General features: G+C 41.2%; 1 protein-coding gene across 3 annotated transcripts in view; it reads right to left on the bottom strand.

Annotated features, from left to right (window-relative positions):
* Window positions 1-9,054: 9,054 nt before the first annotated feature.
* The window catches only part of pcgf3 (polycomb group ring finger 3), a 69,154-nt gene continuing 57,364 nt past the window's right edge, over window positions 9,055-20,844 (bottom strand). For all 3 annotated transcript variants that reach the window (XM_004571140.4, XM_076889877.1, XM_076889885.1), the window contains 3 exons: window positions 19,190-19,327; window positions 15,945-16,025; window positions 9,055-14,742 (listed from right to left, as the gene is read on the bottom strand). In XM_004571140.4, coding sequence (XP_004571197.1) covers window positions 14,695-14,742; window positions 15,945-16,025; window positions 19,190-19,327 — 267 coding nt within the window. In that variant the 3' untranslated portion in view covers window positions 9,055-14,694. The remainder of the gene's footprint in view (window positions 14,743-15,944; window positions 16,026-19,189; window positions 19,328-20,844) is intronic.

The following is a 20,844-nucleotide window of genomic DNA, read 5'->3' as shown; positions in this document are numbered from 1 at the left end:
GCGTCCTTCCTGCTTCACGTGTGTGCATGCCTGAAATAACAGCCTTGAATGGCACTGGATTTGTGTGTAAAAATAAGTCTATATTTGGGGTGGAGGTTGACAGCTGTTGTCATGGGGACAGGGCTTTGGGAGATGCTCCTGAGTATCATTACTCCCAGTTCATTGTGCTGACACCATCTGTAGTCTTATATCCAGCCTACACGGATCAGTGTGCACATTTTGGGTCTGTAATCCCTAAATCATCAGCACACACAAAGCTGTTTCTTTTTCTTTTTTGCTTCTCTGAAACAAGAATAGCTGATTTCCTGAGACAGGAGCCATATGTTGTTCCGCTAATCACTGAAATAGGCTTTTTCTCATGTAGGCATTAAAGAATGCTTAAGGTGAGGTTTACTTTGGTTGATTGCAGATTATATTTTGAAAGTTTTGTTCCAGAACAAGTGGCTTTTATTATAAAAATAAAGAGGCTTGAACAGTCCTGAAAGTTACTGCAGGTTTGAGTGGAATGAATTTGCATTCCTTCAAATGAAATAAGTTCAAAGCTGCACCCATTTCCAGACTGCATGAAACAAACTTATCTAATAGGTACCAGCGTCCTCATTATGGAAGGCTTTGATTATTTACTTCAAAATAAAAGACTTTATGGATTTGTATTAAATGTGAATTGAATGACTGTTCAGAAATTTGCAGCAGAATAATTGTACAGCACATATTTTCACTTTCAACAAAAAAACAAGGATTGGATGCACAAATGTATGTATTTATTTGGGATTTATTTTTATTTATTTTGGATTTTGACTAGTTTCTGGCATAATTTTCACAGAATTACTGGAGTTCATTTTAATTAGTTGGTTTCCTGGCAAAGACCGGCTTTTAGGCAGTCCACAAATTTTCAGTAAGGTTAAGGTCGGGGTTTTGGAAAGGCTATTCCAAAAGTTTATGGTTAAGCTGCTTTATCCATTGTTTAACATTCTTTTAACTGTCTAGATGTTGATTTTAAATGAAGTTGGACAACTTTGAGGCCATCCACCATTATTCCACCTACCCCTGTGAGACATATCAGTACCAGCAAAACAACCCCAGAGCATAATGTTACCACCACCACACTTGAAAGTTAGTATGATTTTCTTAGGTTTGAAATCTTCACCTTTTACTCCTCCAAACATACCTTCTGTCCTATTTACACCTATTGTGGCCAAAAAGCTCAGTCTTTGTCTCATCTGACCATGAAACCAGAAGACATTTGGCTCGTCCATGTGGTCAGCTGCAGATCTCAGTCAAGTTTGACGGTGTTGATTTTGGATCAGGGCCTTCTTTCTTGATCGCACTGTCACAGTCTATGGTAAAGGCAGACTTGACCCTTGGTGGTTTCTTAGAAATTTCCTCTCATCTGAGGGTGACAGTTTAAGCCTCCTTCTAGACTTTGGCAAAGGGATGACAATCTGAAAAACATGTACTTATGTACAATTGTTTGAACTGTGTTGTGGAAATTTTAATTACCAAAGCCTGCAGACACGATGAGTTGTAACAACACCTTTATTTCAGCTATCTCATGCATAAGGAGGGACGTCAGTCAGGGCGCACTGAAAGTTGTCTCTGACAATGAACAATTTAAGTCCTTTTTAAACACAGTCGCAGAACAAAAGGCTTTTACAGTTGCAGTTCACACCTTGGCTCTAAACAGGAAGACTCTGTATCACCTGTGTGAATCTCCCCCACTCTGGGGTCAAGTCTTCCTGTGTGAGCTTCTGTGTCCTGGCTTCCGTCTCCTGGGAGACATTCACCAGTTTCTCACCGTCTGTTTTCCGGCGTGAATGAGGTGTGAACCAGACGTACTAAACTAAGTAACATGAAAGCATTTCATCAAGACAATACATTAAAGGACAATACATTAAAGAGAAATCCCACAACAACTGATGAAGAGAAATTGCTCCAAGAGACTTTCCCAACTTTGTAAATCTACAATTCTCCTTCTTTTATTGTATCTGGCCATTTTAACAGGTGAACGGCTCCCTTTTGGAGATGGCTCTTTGTGTTGGTTTTTGGCACTTCCATAAGTTGCCCCTTGATTGATTCTCTTTTCTTAGATTATTAAGTAGCAGATTGTTAGCATTTGAAGTTAAGTGACTTCTAGCTACTAAAATGGATCGACTGGGGGGATAAAACTGTGTCCTAACATGCTTGATTCTTGGAAATCCTGATTGTGATTCAATCTGCTGACTCCTCGTTGAAGATTATGAAGCAGATGTGGCAGCAGTGGTACAAACACATCTAAACACTGCCAACTGTGAAAGAACTTACTGTTGGCCATCTGAGAGCACCTACTTTAAAAAACCCACAGAAATCGGGATTATTTCCAGTCCTCTAATAGATAAAGAGAATTACATATTAATAACAATAATGTGGCGGACCACCAGGTGGCTCCACTCACACCCAAGTTTAAGGGAAGTGTTGGGGTGGAGATTTTGGCGCTTTCTGTATGTGGAGTTCTGGTGAATCTGTTAATAAAGTTGGAGTGAGACACTGAGACCTCTCCTGTCGTCTTTACATACCTCCACAATAAAACACTTATTGTAGACAGCTTTGGTAGGACAATAAACCACAGTTTGTTTCTTCTGAGTTACCCAGTAAAGCAGTGATACAGCAGTAAGACCCTGCAAAGCTCCTTCCACATCGATCATCAGCAGATGATTATGCTAATTTTCCTGCTGGGATGTGCACTTTTACAGGATTTTGTTTTAAGAATCGCCCCCCAGAGGAAAGGTCTTCAACATTTCACTGAGTTATTATGGAGGTTAATTAACAGGCTGGCCACAGCAGAAAAATGAAGGTTATTTCTGGGCAGTAACTGCTCACATTTTGAGCACATTAAAGCAAGCACTGAGTCAAACTAAATAAATATTAGTGTTGCTTAGATTTTCTATTTATGAGAAATATCTCTGCAAAATACAACATCAGTGCAACATTCAAACATCTCTTCCTCCTCGAGTTCAGATTATTTCTGCGGTGTCAATGTTGCGTATTGGTTGATGAATTATTGACCTTTGCCTTCTCCACCGGTGTCTCTGGCCGTTTCGTCACAGAGCAGTAATAACCCGAAGGAACAATATTGCCAAACCCATAAAGGGGCAGAATTGGAAGAAAATGAAAAGAAATAAATAATAGAAAATGAATTTATAAAAGATGGAAAGATAAAACTCCTATAAGCCTGAGACGTTTTTCATCTTTGAGGTGCAATCATCATATAACCCCAAAGGCTCAGTTTTGTGAGTGAAGATTACAGCGAGAAATCTGACAGCAGCCGGATGAAATTTTCAACATGGTTTTTGTAATTGCAATGACCAAACCTTGTGTGTGCATTCTTTCAAAGAAGAACTCGCACACTGGGAAAGTTGAACATTAAACAGATTCACGGTAGGTGCTGCTGCTAACAGCAGGCTGTGACTTTTTCATCGAGGCCAGAGGGATGGGAGGGCTGCTGTCAAAACTGAGGGGTTGCTTATGCTGTCATTCCAACCATGACTGCCTGGACACATAAAGAGAACTGGCTCACTGGAGCTTAAACAGCTGTGCCGGTCATCGATTCCCTCACTTGCCTCCTGCTAGCATCAAACTAGATCCTCTGAGTTGCTCCGTTTCCCTGATTTGTTGCAAACCCCACAACTTTCAGCATGTTCACAAGAAAATGGTCATTTACGGATCATACCAACAAGGATCACCCTTAAACCGCGAACATGCACGTCTGCAGCTTTATAAGAAGTCTTTCACTTTCATTATTCCACTCACTTGTACTTTGGTTTCAAATATGTACTTAAGGATGCAGTAGACCCCAGTACTGCCTTTGCATCTTTGGCAGGGGGTTCCTATGTTTACACATATGGTTCCTGCAGGAATTTAGCATAAGAAGATCATATTGAACCTCTGGAGAGAATAGAATAGAATAGAATTCAACTTTATTGTCATTGCACAGGTACAGGGCAACGAAATGCAGTTTGCATCCATCCAGAAGTGCTTTAGTGATATAGATATATTACAATAAATATAGATATGTAAATATATTACAGAAATGGGTCTATTATGGAATGTTATAATGTACATGGTATGAAGTATGTTGTGAATATTCTATAACTATAAGTATGTACAGGCTGTAGTGAGTACAAGCTATGTACAGGCTATGAACAGGATATAAATATGAAAAACTATACAGAATATGAAATAAATAACTTTACAGAATCTGAGATATACAGCTATACAGAAATGGGAACTGTGCAAGTTGTAAACAGTTGTAGGGTTAAAAATTATCGTATGTACAGAATGATTATTACAGAGCTATACAGTAGAGCAGTTAAGATAAGATAAGTGAGATACGTGGATAATTTCCACAGAGGCTATATAAAGTGCTAGTGGTTGTGAGTGGTGGTTCAGTCCATGTTATTATTGTGTGTTTGAGGGTACAGTTGTCCATTGTGGGTGTGTGTATGTTCAGTCCATGTTTTAACGTGGGTCAGATGTCAGGAGGCAGAGTTCAGGAGTCTGACAGCTGTGGGGAAGAAGCTGTTCCGGTACCTGGTGGTCTTAGTCCAGAGGCTCCTGTGGCACCTCCCAGAGGGCAGGAGGGTGAAGAGTCCATGTGATGGGTGACTGGGGTCTCTGATGATTTTCCCAGCCCTTTTCAGACACCGCTTCCTGTAGATGTCTTTTATGGCAGGAAGTGGTGCTCCGGCGATGCGCTGGGCAGTTTTTACGACCCTCTGCAACGCCTTCCGGTCCGAGGCAGAGCAGTTCCCGTACCAGACTGTTATACAGTTGGTCAGGATGCTCTCGATGGTGCAGCGGTAGAAGTTCACCAGGATGTCTGAGGACAGGTGGTTCTTCCTCAGAGTCCTCAAGAAGAAGAGGCGCTGGTGAGCCTTCTTGACCAGCTTGGAGCAGTTGGTCGTCCAGGTGAGATCCTCGGAGATGTGGACTCCCAGGAACTTGAAGCTGCTCACACGCTCCACAGCCGTCCCCTTAATGTGGATGGGTGGATGTGGGTCAGCATTCCTCCTGTAGTCCACGATGAGCTCCTTGGTCTTCTCGTGTTAAGCAGCAGGTTGTTTGTGTCGCACCACTCAGCCAGACGATCCACCTCCTCCCTGTAGGCCAATCACCGTGGTGTCATCTGCAAACTTAATGATGGTGTTGGAACCATCAGCAGGTCTGCAGTCGTGGGTGAAGAGGGAGTAGAGGAAAGGGCTCATCACACAGCCTTGTGGTACACCGGTGTTCATTGTGATGGTAGATGAGCAGTGGTTATCCAGCCGGACATGTTGGGGGCGGTTGGTCAGGAAGTCCAGTAACCAATTGCAGATGGGGGAACTGAGAGGGGGTTAGCAGTAGAAAATGACCTCCCACCCACCCCACCCTTTTTCTTTTTTTTTTCTAAAGACGTACGTTGGTGATAGGGTTAAATCCTTTTTTTTTTTTTTTATACACATTGATGGTGTACTCAGTTTTTCATAGGGCTGCAGAGAGTCCTCTGAAAACCTTGTTTTTAACATGACTGTGCACAATATTCGAGTGAAAATCCCAAAGTGGTGTGCAATCTTTTACACAAAGTGACACATCCATAAGTTGAAGCTTAAAAATATAATTAAATATTGATCTCACAGATTCAAAAAGTGCTGAAGCATGACATTGCAGACTATATAAGATATTTGGAAACGTTAGATGGTTTAGTCTGTGGAGACTGCAAGCATCAAAATAACATCTCTGATAACCCCAAATACTTCGAAGTGCATATGGTTATGTATTTAAAACAAACTGGCTTCCCTTGTTTAGTTATGCATCGCACTGCATTTGTGTTTGTAAAGTAAACTTATATGCAAATTCAAATATGCGCAGCTAAAAGTGTTTAATCTATGAAGTCATAACCTTAAAGAGTCAGGATGATGTAATGCGGTGATTTCAGACACCTTTCCGGTGTTTCGTTCTGATTAACGGCTGTGATTTTGACTCCTTTGACTCTCTGTGGTAAAACAACAACCAGCAGTGGAAAACAAAAGGCAGACCCACAGTCTCCACACCACGGAATTGGTTAATGAGTCAATAATGTGGTTTTCCTCTTCTCATTTCACACATCTGAGCACTCCGCCCACACATACCGACTGAAATAGCTGCCATCTAATGGTCCCGAGAAAACAAACAAAACAGCGCATCCTCTCGTCTTCGGAGAGCAATTTCTCTTCAAACTGCGTACAGCGACTAACATCATGCCTCTCTATTTGCACCAAATGAAGTCACATTCATCATTTCAAATGGAGAATCAGTGGCCCAGGATTGGAGACAAAGCCTGAAATTTAAAAACTTATTATGAGTGAAATTTCTCCACAATTACTAAATGGATTGTCATAAAATTTGATGCAGACATTTATTCTCCCATCGGGGTAACGATGATCCTCTGACTTTCTGGCCCATATTTATTCCCAGGATGTCAAATAGTGGAGTTTTCTCAAAGCCATCGCTGTGCCAGATTTACAAACAAGGTAACTTATTTCAGTTTTATTTATATGGTGCATGAACCCTCCCTCCGCCTCCCTTTGAACAAGCACTTTGGTGACAGTGGAAAGGAAAAAATTCCCATTTAACAGAGAAACGTCGATCAGAACCAGGATCAGGGCGGAGCGGCCATCTGCTGTGACTGGTTGGGGTGAGGGGAGGAAAGCTAGTCGAAGACCTGCTGTGGAGCTCTAAGTGTATCTGCATTTAAGCACACCGGGCTCTCCATCTGAAGGGTCATGTTTTAATCCAGCACAATCTTTTCTAAACATTACTATTTTCAAGTGCCCAAAAACGAGCAAAAGCAAAAACAACAAAACAAAAAGTGAGCAAACACTAAATTAATCTGCAAATAAACCAAAGCACCAAGATTCAAACCGGAGTCAAACTGTGGTCTTCTGACTGAGAAACCTGTGACTCAATCAACTCTCCTCTGTCAAGCTCCTCATGCTGACAGGACTGTTATGTGTGTTGAACCGCAGCCCCAAAGGGCATCTTGTGCATCAAATCATTGTGAAGATGAGCCTGGTATCCGCTTTAGATTGTGACACTTTGAGTGGGTGTAAAACTAATTATTTGAAGATGTTTTTTGCCACTCCACAAATAAACATATTTACCATTTGGTTCAGTAGCTAATTAGACAGAATATTCTCACAGTTTTATCTTTTGATAGTTTCTGTCGTGTTATTTCAACAAGGGCAGATAAAAAGTTGTGTATTAATGTGAGATTCTTCCCTATTTGTTGTATTTTGCAGATGGCCAATGCAAACACAGCCACCTCCAAGTCAAACGTGATGCATCTGCAGCCATCGTGGCCACCGGCTGAATGACTCTGCAGCTGCGGCGTGAGCAGACGGAAACCTGAGACTCTTCCACAGAGTGTCTGACATTTAACATCTGCCACCTTGCTGTAAGGCAGCTGTTGGCAACGACTGGCCTTTTCATTGATAGTTTTGTGGGTGTTTTTTGGTAATATTTGATTTTTGTATGTTCCACCACTGGATGAAACAGAAATTGTTTATTTTTGGTGGTACTGGCACAACACAAAGCGATATGGTGTAACAAAACAGGAAATCTTACCTAAAGAGTGCTCGCAGGCTGCTTTTTTCTCCCCACGGCTGTCAGGAAAGAGGTTAAAGTTGTGTCTACTTCACTATAGCGTCCCCTGGTTAAACCAGTTGCTTTCTAGCTGCTGTGAAATATCTCCTCAAAGTAATAATGTGAAACAAAAAACTCTGCGGCAGCTTTTGAAGGAAACCTGAAGAATCATATAAAAACGGACGCTCCAAGCATGGATGTGAAAATCCTGAACTAAAGTACAAAGACAAAAGTTCTTGCTCTTATTTTGAATAAGAAGTTGGGGATGGTCTTCTACTCTCCCTGAGAGAGGTCTCTCTATATTTTTTTTAATCTCTAGTTGGCAGAAGGACTAAATAACATGCAGCCACGAACACTGAGCAATGTTCACCTTCATTTAACATTGTGGCATCCTATCACGGTACCACGCTGGAATTCACTGCGCTCTAGAGAATAACCAATTCTGGAAGTGACCTGATTTCAGTGATTTAGAGGAGTGAGTAAATGCTTTTGGCCATATAATGTAGCGTTACACAGTTACCCGTTCCACCACATCCATCCATTTGAGTGCAGTAAACTCGATGGCCTTAAGGGGCCCAAAGTGTGCTAAGAAAATATCCCCACACCATGACAGCCTGAACTGTTGATACAAAGCAGGATGGTTGTTTACATTTTGACTCTACTTCCTGAATATTGCAGTAAAACTCGAGACTCGTCAAACCCGGCGGCATTTTTTGAATCTTCTGCTGTGTAATCTTGAAGAATTTACAGAAAGCCCGAACATTAAACTGCCTCCATTTACTGGTGAGTTCGAAAGCATAAATTAGGAATTCAGTGAAGGAGATATCTGGATGTTCACTTTGAAAAGTCATTTTAATATTGTTACATTTTGTTATATTTGTAACATTTGAGATGTTTTGGGTCGCTGCTGTTTTGATCAGGTCTCGCTTGTAAAAGTCATCTCAATGGACTTCCTGGTAACATAACAATAGTACAAATATGCGGCGTCTTCTGCTGCTGCATGTTCACAGATGCCTTGGTTACATTTAACTATATCTTTGAACTAATCCTTCCCTTCAGCTTGAAACATCCTCCTCTGACCTCTAACATCAACAAGGTCTGATATTTTCTTTTTCAGGCCTCTGGATATAGCAGACAGGCTGGTCTGCTGCGATTTTACTGCAGAAGCATCCCTAAGGTTTACAAAACCACTTAAAATATCTACAAGCCTAAATGCATAGCGCTCTTGCCAAGTGACTGGCTGATTAGATGTGTTTGCAGGCAGCTGAAGAGGAGTACCTTACAAAGTGGCAGGTGAGTACAGATTGATCTAATGGCCTGTGTATTCTAATGTGCATTTAAAATTTGTCTACATTAAATAAACAAAATCGATGGCAGCTTTCCAAATCCAAAGAAATCCAATCAACACGGCATCAGAAGCACTTTTAAAGGCATTTATTGATGAAATACACACTTAGGTTTTGACAAAAGCTTCTGTAGTTTTGTATGAAAGAAATTCCAGCCCCAAAACTCCTTGAATTAAATGACAGTGGAGATCAACTCATTACATGTGCAATAAATAACAATAATACAAAAGGAGGCAAGGAAAAGGACACCAGAATAAGAGTCTGTGTTGATCTGAAAGCAAACCAAAACCCAAAAAGAAAAAAACAGTCTGGGGTATTTGTGACAAGAAGAGACTAAAGTAAAATCCAGTCGTTTGAATTTTCGGTGCATTAGTGTATGTTCTGAGATTCCCTGGTCACCCTCAGGACCAGAAGGCATTTAGTGACCTGAGGACCTGACTGGAAAAAGAAAAATCATTTCAAAATTTAAAAAAAAAAAAAAAAAAAAGGCTGGAACCATCTGGGAACTGTATATTGCACCTTTTCCTTGCCAGTACAATAACCACATTGCCACATTCATACCTTTTTTTTCTTTTCTTTTTTTTAAATAAACTTGACCTAATGAATATGACCCATGTGTTTTGTCACACACTGCGAAGACGACACTTTATTTAATACGAAAGAGGGGGAATGAGTCATTTAAGCCATTTTTCCTGTACGAGTCTGCTCAGTTTCACACAGAAAAGGGTAAAAAAAACTGCAAAATAATGAGCAAGAGCATAAATGTCAAACACTTAAAAGCTACTGCAGAGGTCACTTTTTGAGCATAAATAAATATTTATACAAAACTGGACAGATCAGGCGATAACATCAGGGGAATGTCATTGTGAGATTTAGTAGATGACGACTGATTCGTTCTGAATTGCTAAAGCCAATAGTTTGGAGTCGTTCGCAACTGCTGCGCCTTTGCAAATGAGACTTTGTTGCCCTGATCGGCAGTGAAAAATCACCCGAAGCAGCAAAACAATCCATAATTTAAGCAGACATTTGCTCTTCAAGCTGAACCACCTGTGTGCTCGAGGGCTGCTGGCTCAAATGCTCTGAAGAGACACCCCAGCCAAACGAATCTATATTTTTTCGACCGTTTCAGTTCACGTGGCTCATGTGGTTCATACGAGTGAGGTCTCAGTCTCTGCTGCACACAAAGCCAGCCTGTGAGATTGCTGCGCCTGGCAGAGAACTCAAACAAGGGAGAAAGAGAGCTGGGTAACAAAGAAAGCTACCAGACTCCCAGAGTGGACGCTTATTACAGCAGAGTAAACACAGGAGAGCCATTTGAAGTTGCCAGAAACAATTCTGCTGCCAACAAGCCTGAAATGAAAGCTGAAATGAATGCGGCTGCCGCTGAGGAGGAAAGTTTCCGAGCTCAGAAAACTGTTCAAAGTGGCCTGAATAAACTGTTTACTCGTCTTGCCGTCATGGCGGTGGAGCAAACTTGCTCTGCTCAGACTCGACGGTCCACATGAAGTGGCTAAACTTTGGCCGGGCTTCACCGAGATCCCAGCAGGAGCTAACAAACAGGCTGACAGGAGATCAGGGTCAAAGCAGAGATGAGCCAGAGACATTTCAGAGCAGATAGCAACACCATCTGCAGGCCTCCTGGAAGCCTCTCATCCTGCCTGTCAGCATAGCAGCACTGATGTCTCGATGTTAGTCCTAATAAAAAGGCGAACACTGATCTGTTCTGGCGCAAGATGCGGCCAGCATCATCTACACACGGGTGGCGAGAAGGTCGAACCTCCTGAGAGAAACGTGTAGACGAAAACACAACCAGCTGTACACGATTTTAAATTCATGGATGTTCTAGTCTTTCAGAGCCAATTATCTGTTAGAAATTGGAGTGAGACTCAATCGAACTCGCAGGCGCAAACATCTCACCAGTGAAGCCTGTAATAAGTGCGAGTTTCTCTTTGAGGCACGAAATTGCAGCAGGTGCACCCAATTTCTCACCACTTTTATTTGTCACAGCATCAGCCCCGTCACAGTCTATGACTTATTTAAAATTCCCTCTGTTTCCTTTCCAAAGCGAGCCTAGACAAGTAGGGAAACCCAATCTGAAAGTAGGGAGGGGATCGAGCGTCTTCTTTATCAGACGCCCAAGGACTGGAGCACGTACGGCGGCAGGAGAGCGAGAGCTTCGCGACACAGATCCTTTTTGTCTCTGAAGTTTGAAGCGAGTAGTTGTTAGCACCATAGAGAGCACCAGCAGCAGAGACGCAGCCTGACCGTCACTGCGGCGAAGACCTCGCCCTTTCCACCTTTCCATCAGGTCACAGGGCTTTTAGGAGAAAACAAGCACGAGAGGGTAAACAATTCTAATTTTGACTTAAAAGCTGCGCACCAATTTTGCTCTGTGTGACAGAAAACGCCTTGGAGTTGTTCTATTTGGGCTCATTAAATTTTATTTTTAGTTTTCATCGACACACAAATGCAACAGATCCAGAAGGTAAACTACTCAAGCCTTTAGAGAGGATTCAGAGTGAAACATTTGGAAAGACTTGATCGTGCCGAACGATGACCAGGATGAGAGCACTAACGATCAAAGCAGGGAAAAAGTGAACGTTTGAAGGCGGATGTGAAACACAAGGGCGTTTCCGGAGCAGTGTCCTGCATTATATCTTTTCCGTTTGTAGTCGTGAGTACAGTAGCACCTTGTCAAGTGTTTTACAGCTCAATCGCTGAATTACAGTAAAGAGATTTAATCAGTGACAACCAAACACGACGAGAACTCCAAACGAGTTGTGACAGCCGAACGGCAGAAAACACGATTACGATCTAGGACTGCAAACCAGAGGACTTAAAACACAGATCTCAGTGTCAGTGATAGCTCCGGGAAGCGTACTCGACACTCGTCCGAGTACTACGAAATAATCAGTATAAGCCTTTAAAACACCAAGTCTGCACTTACAAAGACATAATATCACACAGATATTACATTACGTTTGCAGGGATTAGTACATACACAACACTCTTCCACGAGCTGAGAACATGGCCAGGCTCATTGTTTTTGGTTTTTAATCACTTTCTATGCATGAAAATTTATTGTAGCAAGAGTCGGACCAAGTAAAAAAAAAAATTAAGAAGAACAAAGAGGAGGAGAAGTAATACCCGGAGAGGTATTTCTGGACAGGCCAATTCAAATTTCACCTTTTTAAAAATAATAATAATAAAATAAAATACTAATTTACATAAAAACCATAAACAATGAGCACCCTACAAAAGGTAGCTGAATTAAGGTCCTTTGAAACATAAAGGTCAGCACATGAATGAAGCATGCAGAAGGAGTTTTGGTAGAGCTGGTTTTGTACAGACCTGTAGGCTATAATGCATTTAATACACACGTCATAGGTCCTAACGAGTCCCTACACATTGCTTTGTCGGCCAATTTCAAATCACTCCGCCAGACTTGTGAGATCTGAAGATGCATAGGAACCCCGCACATGAGCGTACAGACAGACTGCTTGTTGTGGGGCGATACAACGCAAAAGCTGAACTGCCGTTTTTAATTACTGATAAGAGAAGTCAGTGAGGTAAGACTACTTGAGGTCTGACACGCTGCTCAGGGATCCAGTTGTGGTCAAAGACAGTTCGGTTCAGGATTTTTAGGGTTAAGACATTTTGCTTTTGACATAACATCAGTTTTCTGCGTCACAAAGTTGAGAACGGCATGCTCCCGCATGAGGAACAATCCTCCTCAAGGTCAGAAACACACATCTATAAGCACCAAATGACCAAACAGCAGTCATTTCATTATCAAAATGTTCAAAAAAAACCTCAGCCTCCTCGCTGAGAAACCTGAATTTGCACGATATTTCTTTCAAAAAGACTCATAAAATCGTCTTGTTAAGTCAACAATATTGAACACTGGCTACTCTGCAAAAAAGGAAGAAAAAAAAAAAAGGAAAATCCAAGTTTTATACTGATTTTCTTTTGTTTTGTGTGTGATTACAAGCCTAAAAATATTCACTTATCTTTCAGAAATGCTGTCGTATTGATGCGTTTAAAGACTTTGCACCTTTGCTCTCCAGCTGGCAGTGAGAACTAACCAAAGTATAACCCAGAAATGGAAAATAGCGATATCGCTAACCTGCACTCATGTTTGCAGAACTGGCACATCTGTGACGTTTGAATCCATCTGAAGAGACGAGCTTGAAGTTTATAATAAATGTCACTTCCCTTCCATGTTCACCATAAAAAAGAAACTAGGATAAGACCCTCTCTGAGGCTGTTAAGATGAGGGAGTTGTCTGTATCTCTACATTTCTACCTTGCAGCTTCGGTAGCTCTGCAGTAAAAATGGAGCTGAAGGAAATGTCTGGAAGGATGGAGGGTGCCAAAAAACATCTACAGCTAGCAGCTCAAACCAAAAGCTGTAAACATGTGGGTGGTATGGGCATACACCTGCCTGGTGCTGCTGCCACTGAAAGACTGCAGAAACACAGGGACGGATATTAAAAGACTGCACGGTGGGTACCGAAAACAATGTTTAAAAAATGAAACATCTTCCGGGCATCTACGGACATGAGTGTTTTGTGTAATGTTAAAATGTGTTAATATAACTAAAATTAACAATAAATGTGTTCTACTGAAGGAAGGTGAGATGGGAAGGATGAGGTTGGGGTGAAGCTTTCTCCTCATCGGCCCCCTAAAAGTTCATCTATCGGGGCAAAGGAACACATTTAGACCCCACATACACATAAATGGCAGAGGATTTGATATAGCTGTTTTGTGTCTTTCTCAGACAACATAAAAATGCATTTATATAATTTGATACTGATAGTGAGTCTGTCTTTAAAAATCCTAATTTATCACCTCTGGACATTTATTGCCCAACATATAGATAGCACTTCTGGGATCCACTCTCTTTTAACAGTCTAAAGTCTCTCTTCAATCTCTTTCTCTCTCTGTAATGACATTTTATGTACAATATTGGTATATAGAACATAAATAACTACACAAAAAATTAACCTATTCACAATTGACAATTGAGAACCCAATAGCAAATTAGACAAAGCCAACAGAATGAAATTTAAACCAAAAAAAAAAAAAAAAAAAAAAAAAATCAGGGAAATCAGAGACTTGATAAACAGCTTAAATTTGATGCCTGTTATATAAATTTTTCCATATACTTTCTGTGCTCCCAAGACGTGTCGAGTGCGGTGTGAAAAGAACAAAACACCTTTTTATATTAAAAAAAAATAATCCTGTCCTCCGCTCAGTCATCATCTCAGGAGGATGAAGTCTGCATGGAGCTGGAAAAGACGGTCACACGATTCCCGACATCTTGTTTGCGTGTAAACAGAGCACCAGTAGTGTCTTGGTTCCGTGTGTCTCTTCTGTACAAAAGTATAAATATATGCTTTTTCTCCATATTTTTTATTTTTTCGTTCACATATGTAGGATGTAGCAGACCAGGGAAAAAAATGGTTGTTTTAGTTTCTAAAAACACACGCCAGTGTTGCAGTGTCTGTGCTGGAGAGGCGGCCAGTTTGTGTCAGTTTGTCCCACTTTCCCTCCCCGTTAGATGGACGTTTGCTGGCTTGTGTTGACTTTTACCGTCGGGCGTTTGCTTGGTGTTGGTTGATCGTCTTTGCATAAATTAAAAAGGTTTCGGCACAGTCCGCGGCCACTGGGCCAGAAAGAAAAATAAAAAACAACCACTGTGTCCGTTGTAGCTACAGCAGATCCATCTTGGGTCTGTAATGGAGCAGGAGGGGGGATTTCTGTAAGGAACAAGCAAAACACAAGCTCGAGCAAAAGGCCTTAAACCATTCACAATTAGCTTATTAACTGCACTGAAGCATGGATTGGCTTAGAAAATATGATGCTAATGTTTAAGTGCTATAGTTTAGGTTCTTCTATGAGAAATAACAGATTTATGACAGACTAAATGGGTTTCCACCTACAGCAGAGACCTAGTTGTACATTAACTGTTACAGGTGGAGACGTGATGTATCAACACATGCCTGTGTTTACGCCACTGTTAACTGGAACACAAGTCCTTGAATTTGGGGAAATCGCTTTAAGAACATAATTTGTCCTCATTTTCAAGAAGCCAGATGTTACACTCGATTAATTAAAAGAAGTCTTGAGTACAAAAAGGTGAACTTATTACTTCATTATTTTAAATTTTAAACCAGTTTTTGACAGATTTTTACAGTCTGTGTGTTTTTGTTTTTATAATAGGTGATCTAATAAACTTACATACTCTATAACTTCCAAAGAAGCTTGAAAAGCATTTGGGAAGACGTCCTTCTAGGAAGTTTTTTGTGACCTACGCTGCACAACTGAAATTTCACTGGGTACTCATGAAGGCAGGTATATGGTATAGACTCTAGACGAGAAGATTACATCAGCCAGAGAAACCAAAGGACTGCTTCACTGCTGCAGCAAACACTGTAGATATGTTGGCCAAACTCTGTGTTCAAATTCAGTTTTTCTTACAAATCTAAGCACCATCTGTGTAAATGCTATTATTGTAGGGTCTACCTTACAGTATAAAGCGCCTTGAGGTGACTGCTGTTGTAGTTTGGTGCTATATAAGTAAAACTGAATTTAATTAAATATGATATGCAGAAGGAATAACAGCAGCTTTGATAACTAGCTTTATCTAATGAGATGCTAACTGTTACTCATGTCGCTTGTGCTAGTTAACCAAATGGAGCTATGGCATGTGGTGAAAGCATGCTTGCCTGATGGCTGTTCAGTAAAAATATAACCTGGAAATGCATCAGACTATTGGAGTTTACTTCTGGGGAAAAGTCGCCAATATTAACTGATTATATCAATACATGAACAGTCTGTAGTCAGCTGATTAGTTTTCAGTTGATAAGTGTCCACATAGCAAAAACATTTCAGTGAAATCAATTCAACTGGATATTACTGGTAATACCAGTCTCAAACTCACAACTCATTTGTCTTTTACCTTAAATCTCCATCTTGTAACAACAACAAATTTCAAAGTGTGGTCCTTCCCCAAGATTTCCTCGTTGCATAAAATGTCCAGCTGAGAAAAGAAGCACAGAAACAAATTACTGAACGATATCTGACCCGATTTGTGCAAGAGTAGTTAACAACATGACGTTAATATGAGCGGCGTATGCTGGAGGTCTCTGCTGGTTAGTGCGAGGACAAAGTGAAACTCTACTATTTTCCCCTCTTTCTTTCTATTCTAACATCAGTGTTTCCTAGAGATGTAGCTGGGTGGGTGGATGGGTGAGTGGGGGGCTCATTTTGACATCGAGTGGCCCCTGGCACCCGCACAGAGAATCCAAAAGTTCGATACTGAACACGATGCCGGCTCGCCAAATCTACCGCTCCCCCGTGAAGCCGGCATTGATATTCTTCTGAGCAGCTCCTCGCATCTGCATCTGCCAATCAATACTGAGAGGCACGCAGGGAGGGAGAGAAAGTGAAGGCCGGGGAGGGACACTGCCACAGCGCCACCTGCTGGCTCTCAGAGAGAGCACATTTTAAGGCTGGGAGGAGTTGAAACTATCCAGGTCTGATTGGAGGATGCAATTCAGGGGCAGAATTTCATTCTCCAATCAGGTTTTCTGTCCGACAAAACAAAACCATAAATCTAAAATTGAATTGTACAGCTGAGATGCTTTTTACCCTTAAACCCTGAAGAAACTTATTAAATCATCATTATCTAAACAGAGATGCTCACAATGAAAATCAGAAAAATGAGATGCTGAATGAAAAAAATAAATAAAAGCAATCTAAGAAGGAAACCAGAATCTGGCACACCAAAACCAATCAAAGCATAACTGTGATCTTCTGAATTTTGTTCTATGAGATTTTAAACTAAATGAATCATTTGTAGTGATGCTGGGAAACTTGTCCATTCATTTGCTACTTAAAGGGCTGAATTGTTGTAATTCCTTATGAGGTTGCTCTAAAAGCTTCCTGACAAGCGAGGTTTCCCTGAAATGTCACAGAGTATTAACAGGAACGAGTAAGAGAGTCATCCCGTCCATATTAGTTTCTCTTCATTGCCTTCCTGTTAAAACCACAATTTAATTTAAAATTCTTGAATAATCAGTCCCATCATAACTTAAAGACACCCAATAGAGCACTCATCCCTCTCAGAGCCCCTGGCTTGTGTTTCCCGGAGCTCCTTAAAGTAGAGCGGGAGGCAGAGCCTTCATCTTTCAGGCTCCCATGTTCCTGTGGAACCAGTTTCCCACGTTGGATTTGGGACTTTTAAAATTAAGTTTGGCTTTTCACAAAGCTTATAGTTACAGCATGGATCAGTGATTGATTGCTGCCTGGGCCTAAGCCTGGCTGGACGTCTCTTCCTGTTTAAAGGGAGTTCTTCGTCTCCACAGCTGCCAAGTGCTTGGTTCATTTTCTGTTATTAAATTTACAGTTCAAAGCATTTTGAGGCGACTGCTGTTGTGAACTAGTTTCCACAGCTATAGAACTGAGTGTGTAAAAAAAAAAAAAAAAAAAAAGAATTAATGGATTTTTTAAACATGCATCTCCTATATGTGAAACTTTGAGATTGGAAGATTAGCTTTTTCCAAGATAGTCTTTTAAATGCCAAAAATGTGCTTATTCTTGTAGCACATTTACAATGTTTAATAATAAGAACAACATCTTTATTGTCTTTATATGGTCATCAAAGAAGACCTAAGAAAATCTATTTGAGTCCAGGAATCGATCCCTGATTTTCCTCCATTTTGGGCATTCCTTTTATCCTAGTTTCATCTGACGGAAACACTTCCTGCAGAGACATTCAGATGGCTGACGTGGCCACAACGATGGGTTTACAAACATGATCAATGAGTAACTGGTGTACTGCTCCCCGACAATGCTCTGCGCTCGGCTCTGCATTGAAAGCAGAAATCGTTTCAAACAACATCTTTTGATAGTCAGTAGATAGGACAACAATGGCTGGCTGGGAGAGCATCCGCCTCGCCAAAGCTGTGTTATGGAGGCCGACGATATGATGGAGCCTTCCCACTCATCTCTGTGACAGCCAGTTTAAAAAAAAAAAAAAAAAAAAAAAAGGACACGGAGAAAACAGAAAAATAGACGACAAGGAGGCGACTGATGATTCAATCGAAAAATCCATCTGTCAAATTATCGCCTACTCCCCTCCACCCTCCCATCCCCCGCTGCTTATAACAGGGTGGTAACGATAATTAATAGAAAAATTAGATCTCATATGGGCTTGTTTCCTGCTAAATATAACAAACACAAAAGGCATTGTATGAGTCAGTACAGAAGAATTACAATAAAGTGACCTTTTATGCAATTTCTTGCAATTAACTAAAACTTTCTGATACGCGGGGCCCACACGGGACAGCTGGTGCTCCGAAAACTTAAAACAAGCGCCAAGAATTAAGAGATTTGTTCCAATTTGCTACAAATCCATTTCTGGAAAAAGAAACAATGTTTTTGTAAGAACAGGAATTAAAATGACTAAAAGCAGTAATCTGCAATCTCAATGTTTAATCACAAACTACTATAGGAATTATTGTAAAACTTCCTGGAGGGAAAGCCTGTAAGTGTCATGGTCGTGAGGTTTTGTGGAGTTTTTCAGGTTTGGATTTATAATGTTTGAAATGATGGTGTCAGGGTGCGGGTCACGCCTCTAGCTGCTGGTCAGGCTGCTTGTGATTCTCAGCTTCTAGCAGCTTTTTAGCTTTAACCCACTACTGATTCTGAACAATGTCAAAGATATTCCTAATATGACTGGGCACAGAAGCCCCACCCACTTGCTGTTCAAACTTTCTGTTTACAAGGGGCAGCTAATGACAATATAGTTGGTTTAAAGGGAGGGGAGTAGCAAAAACAGCTCCTTTCAGACCGAGAATGGCCTTAAGGGTCTCACTGAGGCTCAGCATCAGATAAAATGAGGATTAATTTAAACTCCAAGAACAAACATATGAAGCCATTTCTGTTCCTTTGTAATTAAGGCTAGTAGAAAGCTTCAAATGTACAGGTTAAGTCTAGCTTTGAGCAATAAAAGGATCAGAGTGATGCAGACTCTCAAGGTTATCAACATGGAGATAACAAGCGCTGAGGGGGGAAGTGTTTCCTCTTAAACTGCTTCCTTTACAGCTTTAATTTTACACTAAAACTACATTTAGTTCGTGACAGACTCATTTCCCTGTCATCATTGTTTCCCGGGCTGGTGGAGCGTGATATTATCTGTACCTCATTAAATGATGTCAGGTTAAGCTTTTTGGCAATGAACTTCTTGAGGTGGAGGACCGTGGCTTGTGCTGAACAGCGGATCCACTTGCGCTTCAGACCGCGAAGCTTGCTGCTGTTGCACTCCAAGCAGATGCTGACCTGTTAGGAGACAGAAGATGAGGATTTAAATCCTGCGTCCACTGAAGTGTGGGTACATGATCTTATCATTTTATAAGGCCATTAAGAACAGTTTCATGTTAAAGTGCTACATTTTTTTTTAAATATAAGCCACGAGGGATCGCAAGGTTCCTTTTAAAGAGCAAGTAGTAGGGCAGTGCTAGAGCTAGCATCAGTGACAATGTGGAGTGTGTCCACTGCAGAGCCCTGTTCTGAATGTCAACGTAAATCTAGTGTTACATGATTGACAGAGCCTATAACTCTGCCTCAAGCTGTTTCAAATGCTGCTGTTTCACAGTCAAACTGTAGTCATGTGTGTAAAGTTAAATATAAATAAATATATAAACACTTTGGTTTAGGAAAGTTCAGAACAACTTAGACGTCTGCAGTCTTCATAAGAACCACCTTCTTACTTTGAGAAGCCCAGAAAGTTTCACCTGGCAGCACCTAAAGGTCAAAATTCCCACCTCCGCAAAGGTCAAAAACCTCATGGCAGAATTCACAAGTCCTGCAGCTGTGAACTTTTCACCCAGCAGAGCTGAATGTGAGAAAATTATCCAACTCAGCTGAAGTAGACATTAAAAAGCTTGATACAAAGCTGAGGTTTCGTTGATTGTGCTTATAAACATATAAGGCAGGTAACCGTCCAGTGAAGACAGAGATGGCTGACAATCGCCAAACCTGATTTATACCAACATTGTGAAAACTGCTTCAATCTTCAATGCTGCTTTTAAAGAATGACAGAAATGCTTTCAGTCTGGATAACTAAACAGCCTTTAAGCCCCATTTGTCAGTTTTTGTTGTCGCTGAGGCTGTGAACAACCACAATATTTGGTTTGCCTTCCATTTATAATCCATTCAACAATTTAGTTTTGGCTGTGTAACCAGAACTGTAGCCTGCCCACATCGACAAACATATTTCCACCTTTCTACAGCATCTCTTTTGCAAAGACATGAAACCAAGAAGCCCGGCCGCAGGGATCGATTCAGCTCACATGGTATGTGTGGATTTGTAGCTCGTTTCACCCACCTCATAAAAACTCAACCTGACGCTGGTGTTGATTTCCTCCTCTGCTTCCTCACAACATCTCACTGAACCTCTGCTGCTGTTTTTTGGGGTTTTTTGTTTATTGGCTTCTTTCACGCGACCGACACTTAATGCCATTGGCCCATTCATTTGTCTCCCCACCCCCCCGAGGTAACATGGTAGGTGGTTTTTGGCAGTGGATGGTAGCGGGAGTCAGAATGCATTACTGCTACTGGGCTCCAGCGGCACATATCAAGAGACAAAGGCAGAAGCGTTGGATTTATTCATTTGTGGGTGTTCCTCTTCCTCTTTTCATCTTTCTCTTTTGAGACAGAGAGCTAACATTACCCTGGTTTCTGTTTAAACTTGGAAATCATCTCTGCTCTCAAGTAAACACTGGCAGCGCTTCAGTGAGCAGCCTGCCCTTCAATAAGCAAAACCCAGATTCATAATATATCTGCTTTCCAGTGGT

The sequence above is a fragment of the Maylandia zebra genome, linkage group LG2 (genome assembly GCF_041146795.1).
Source record: "Maylandia zebra isolate NMK-2024a linkage group LG2, Mzebra_GT3a, whole genome shotgun sequence".
Taxonomy (NCBI): Eukaryota; Metazoa; Chordata; class Actinopteri; order Cichliformes; family Cichlidae; genus Maylandia; species Maylandia zebra.
The sequence above is the reverse complement of the archived record's forward strand: the minus strand, read 5'-3'. Positions and strand labels throughout refer to the sequence as shown.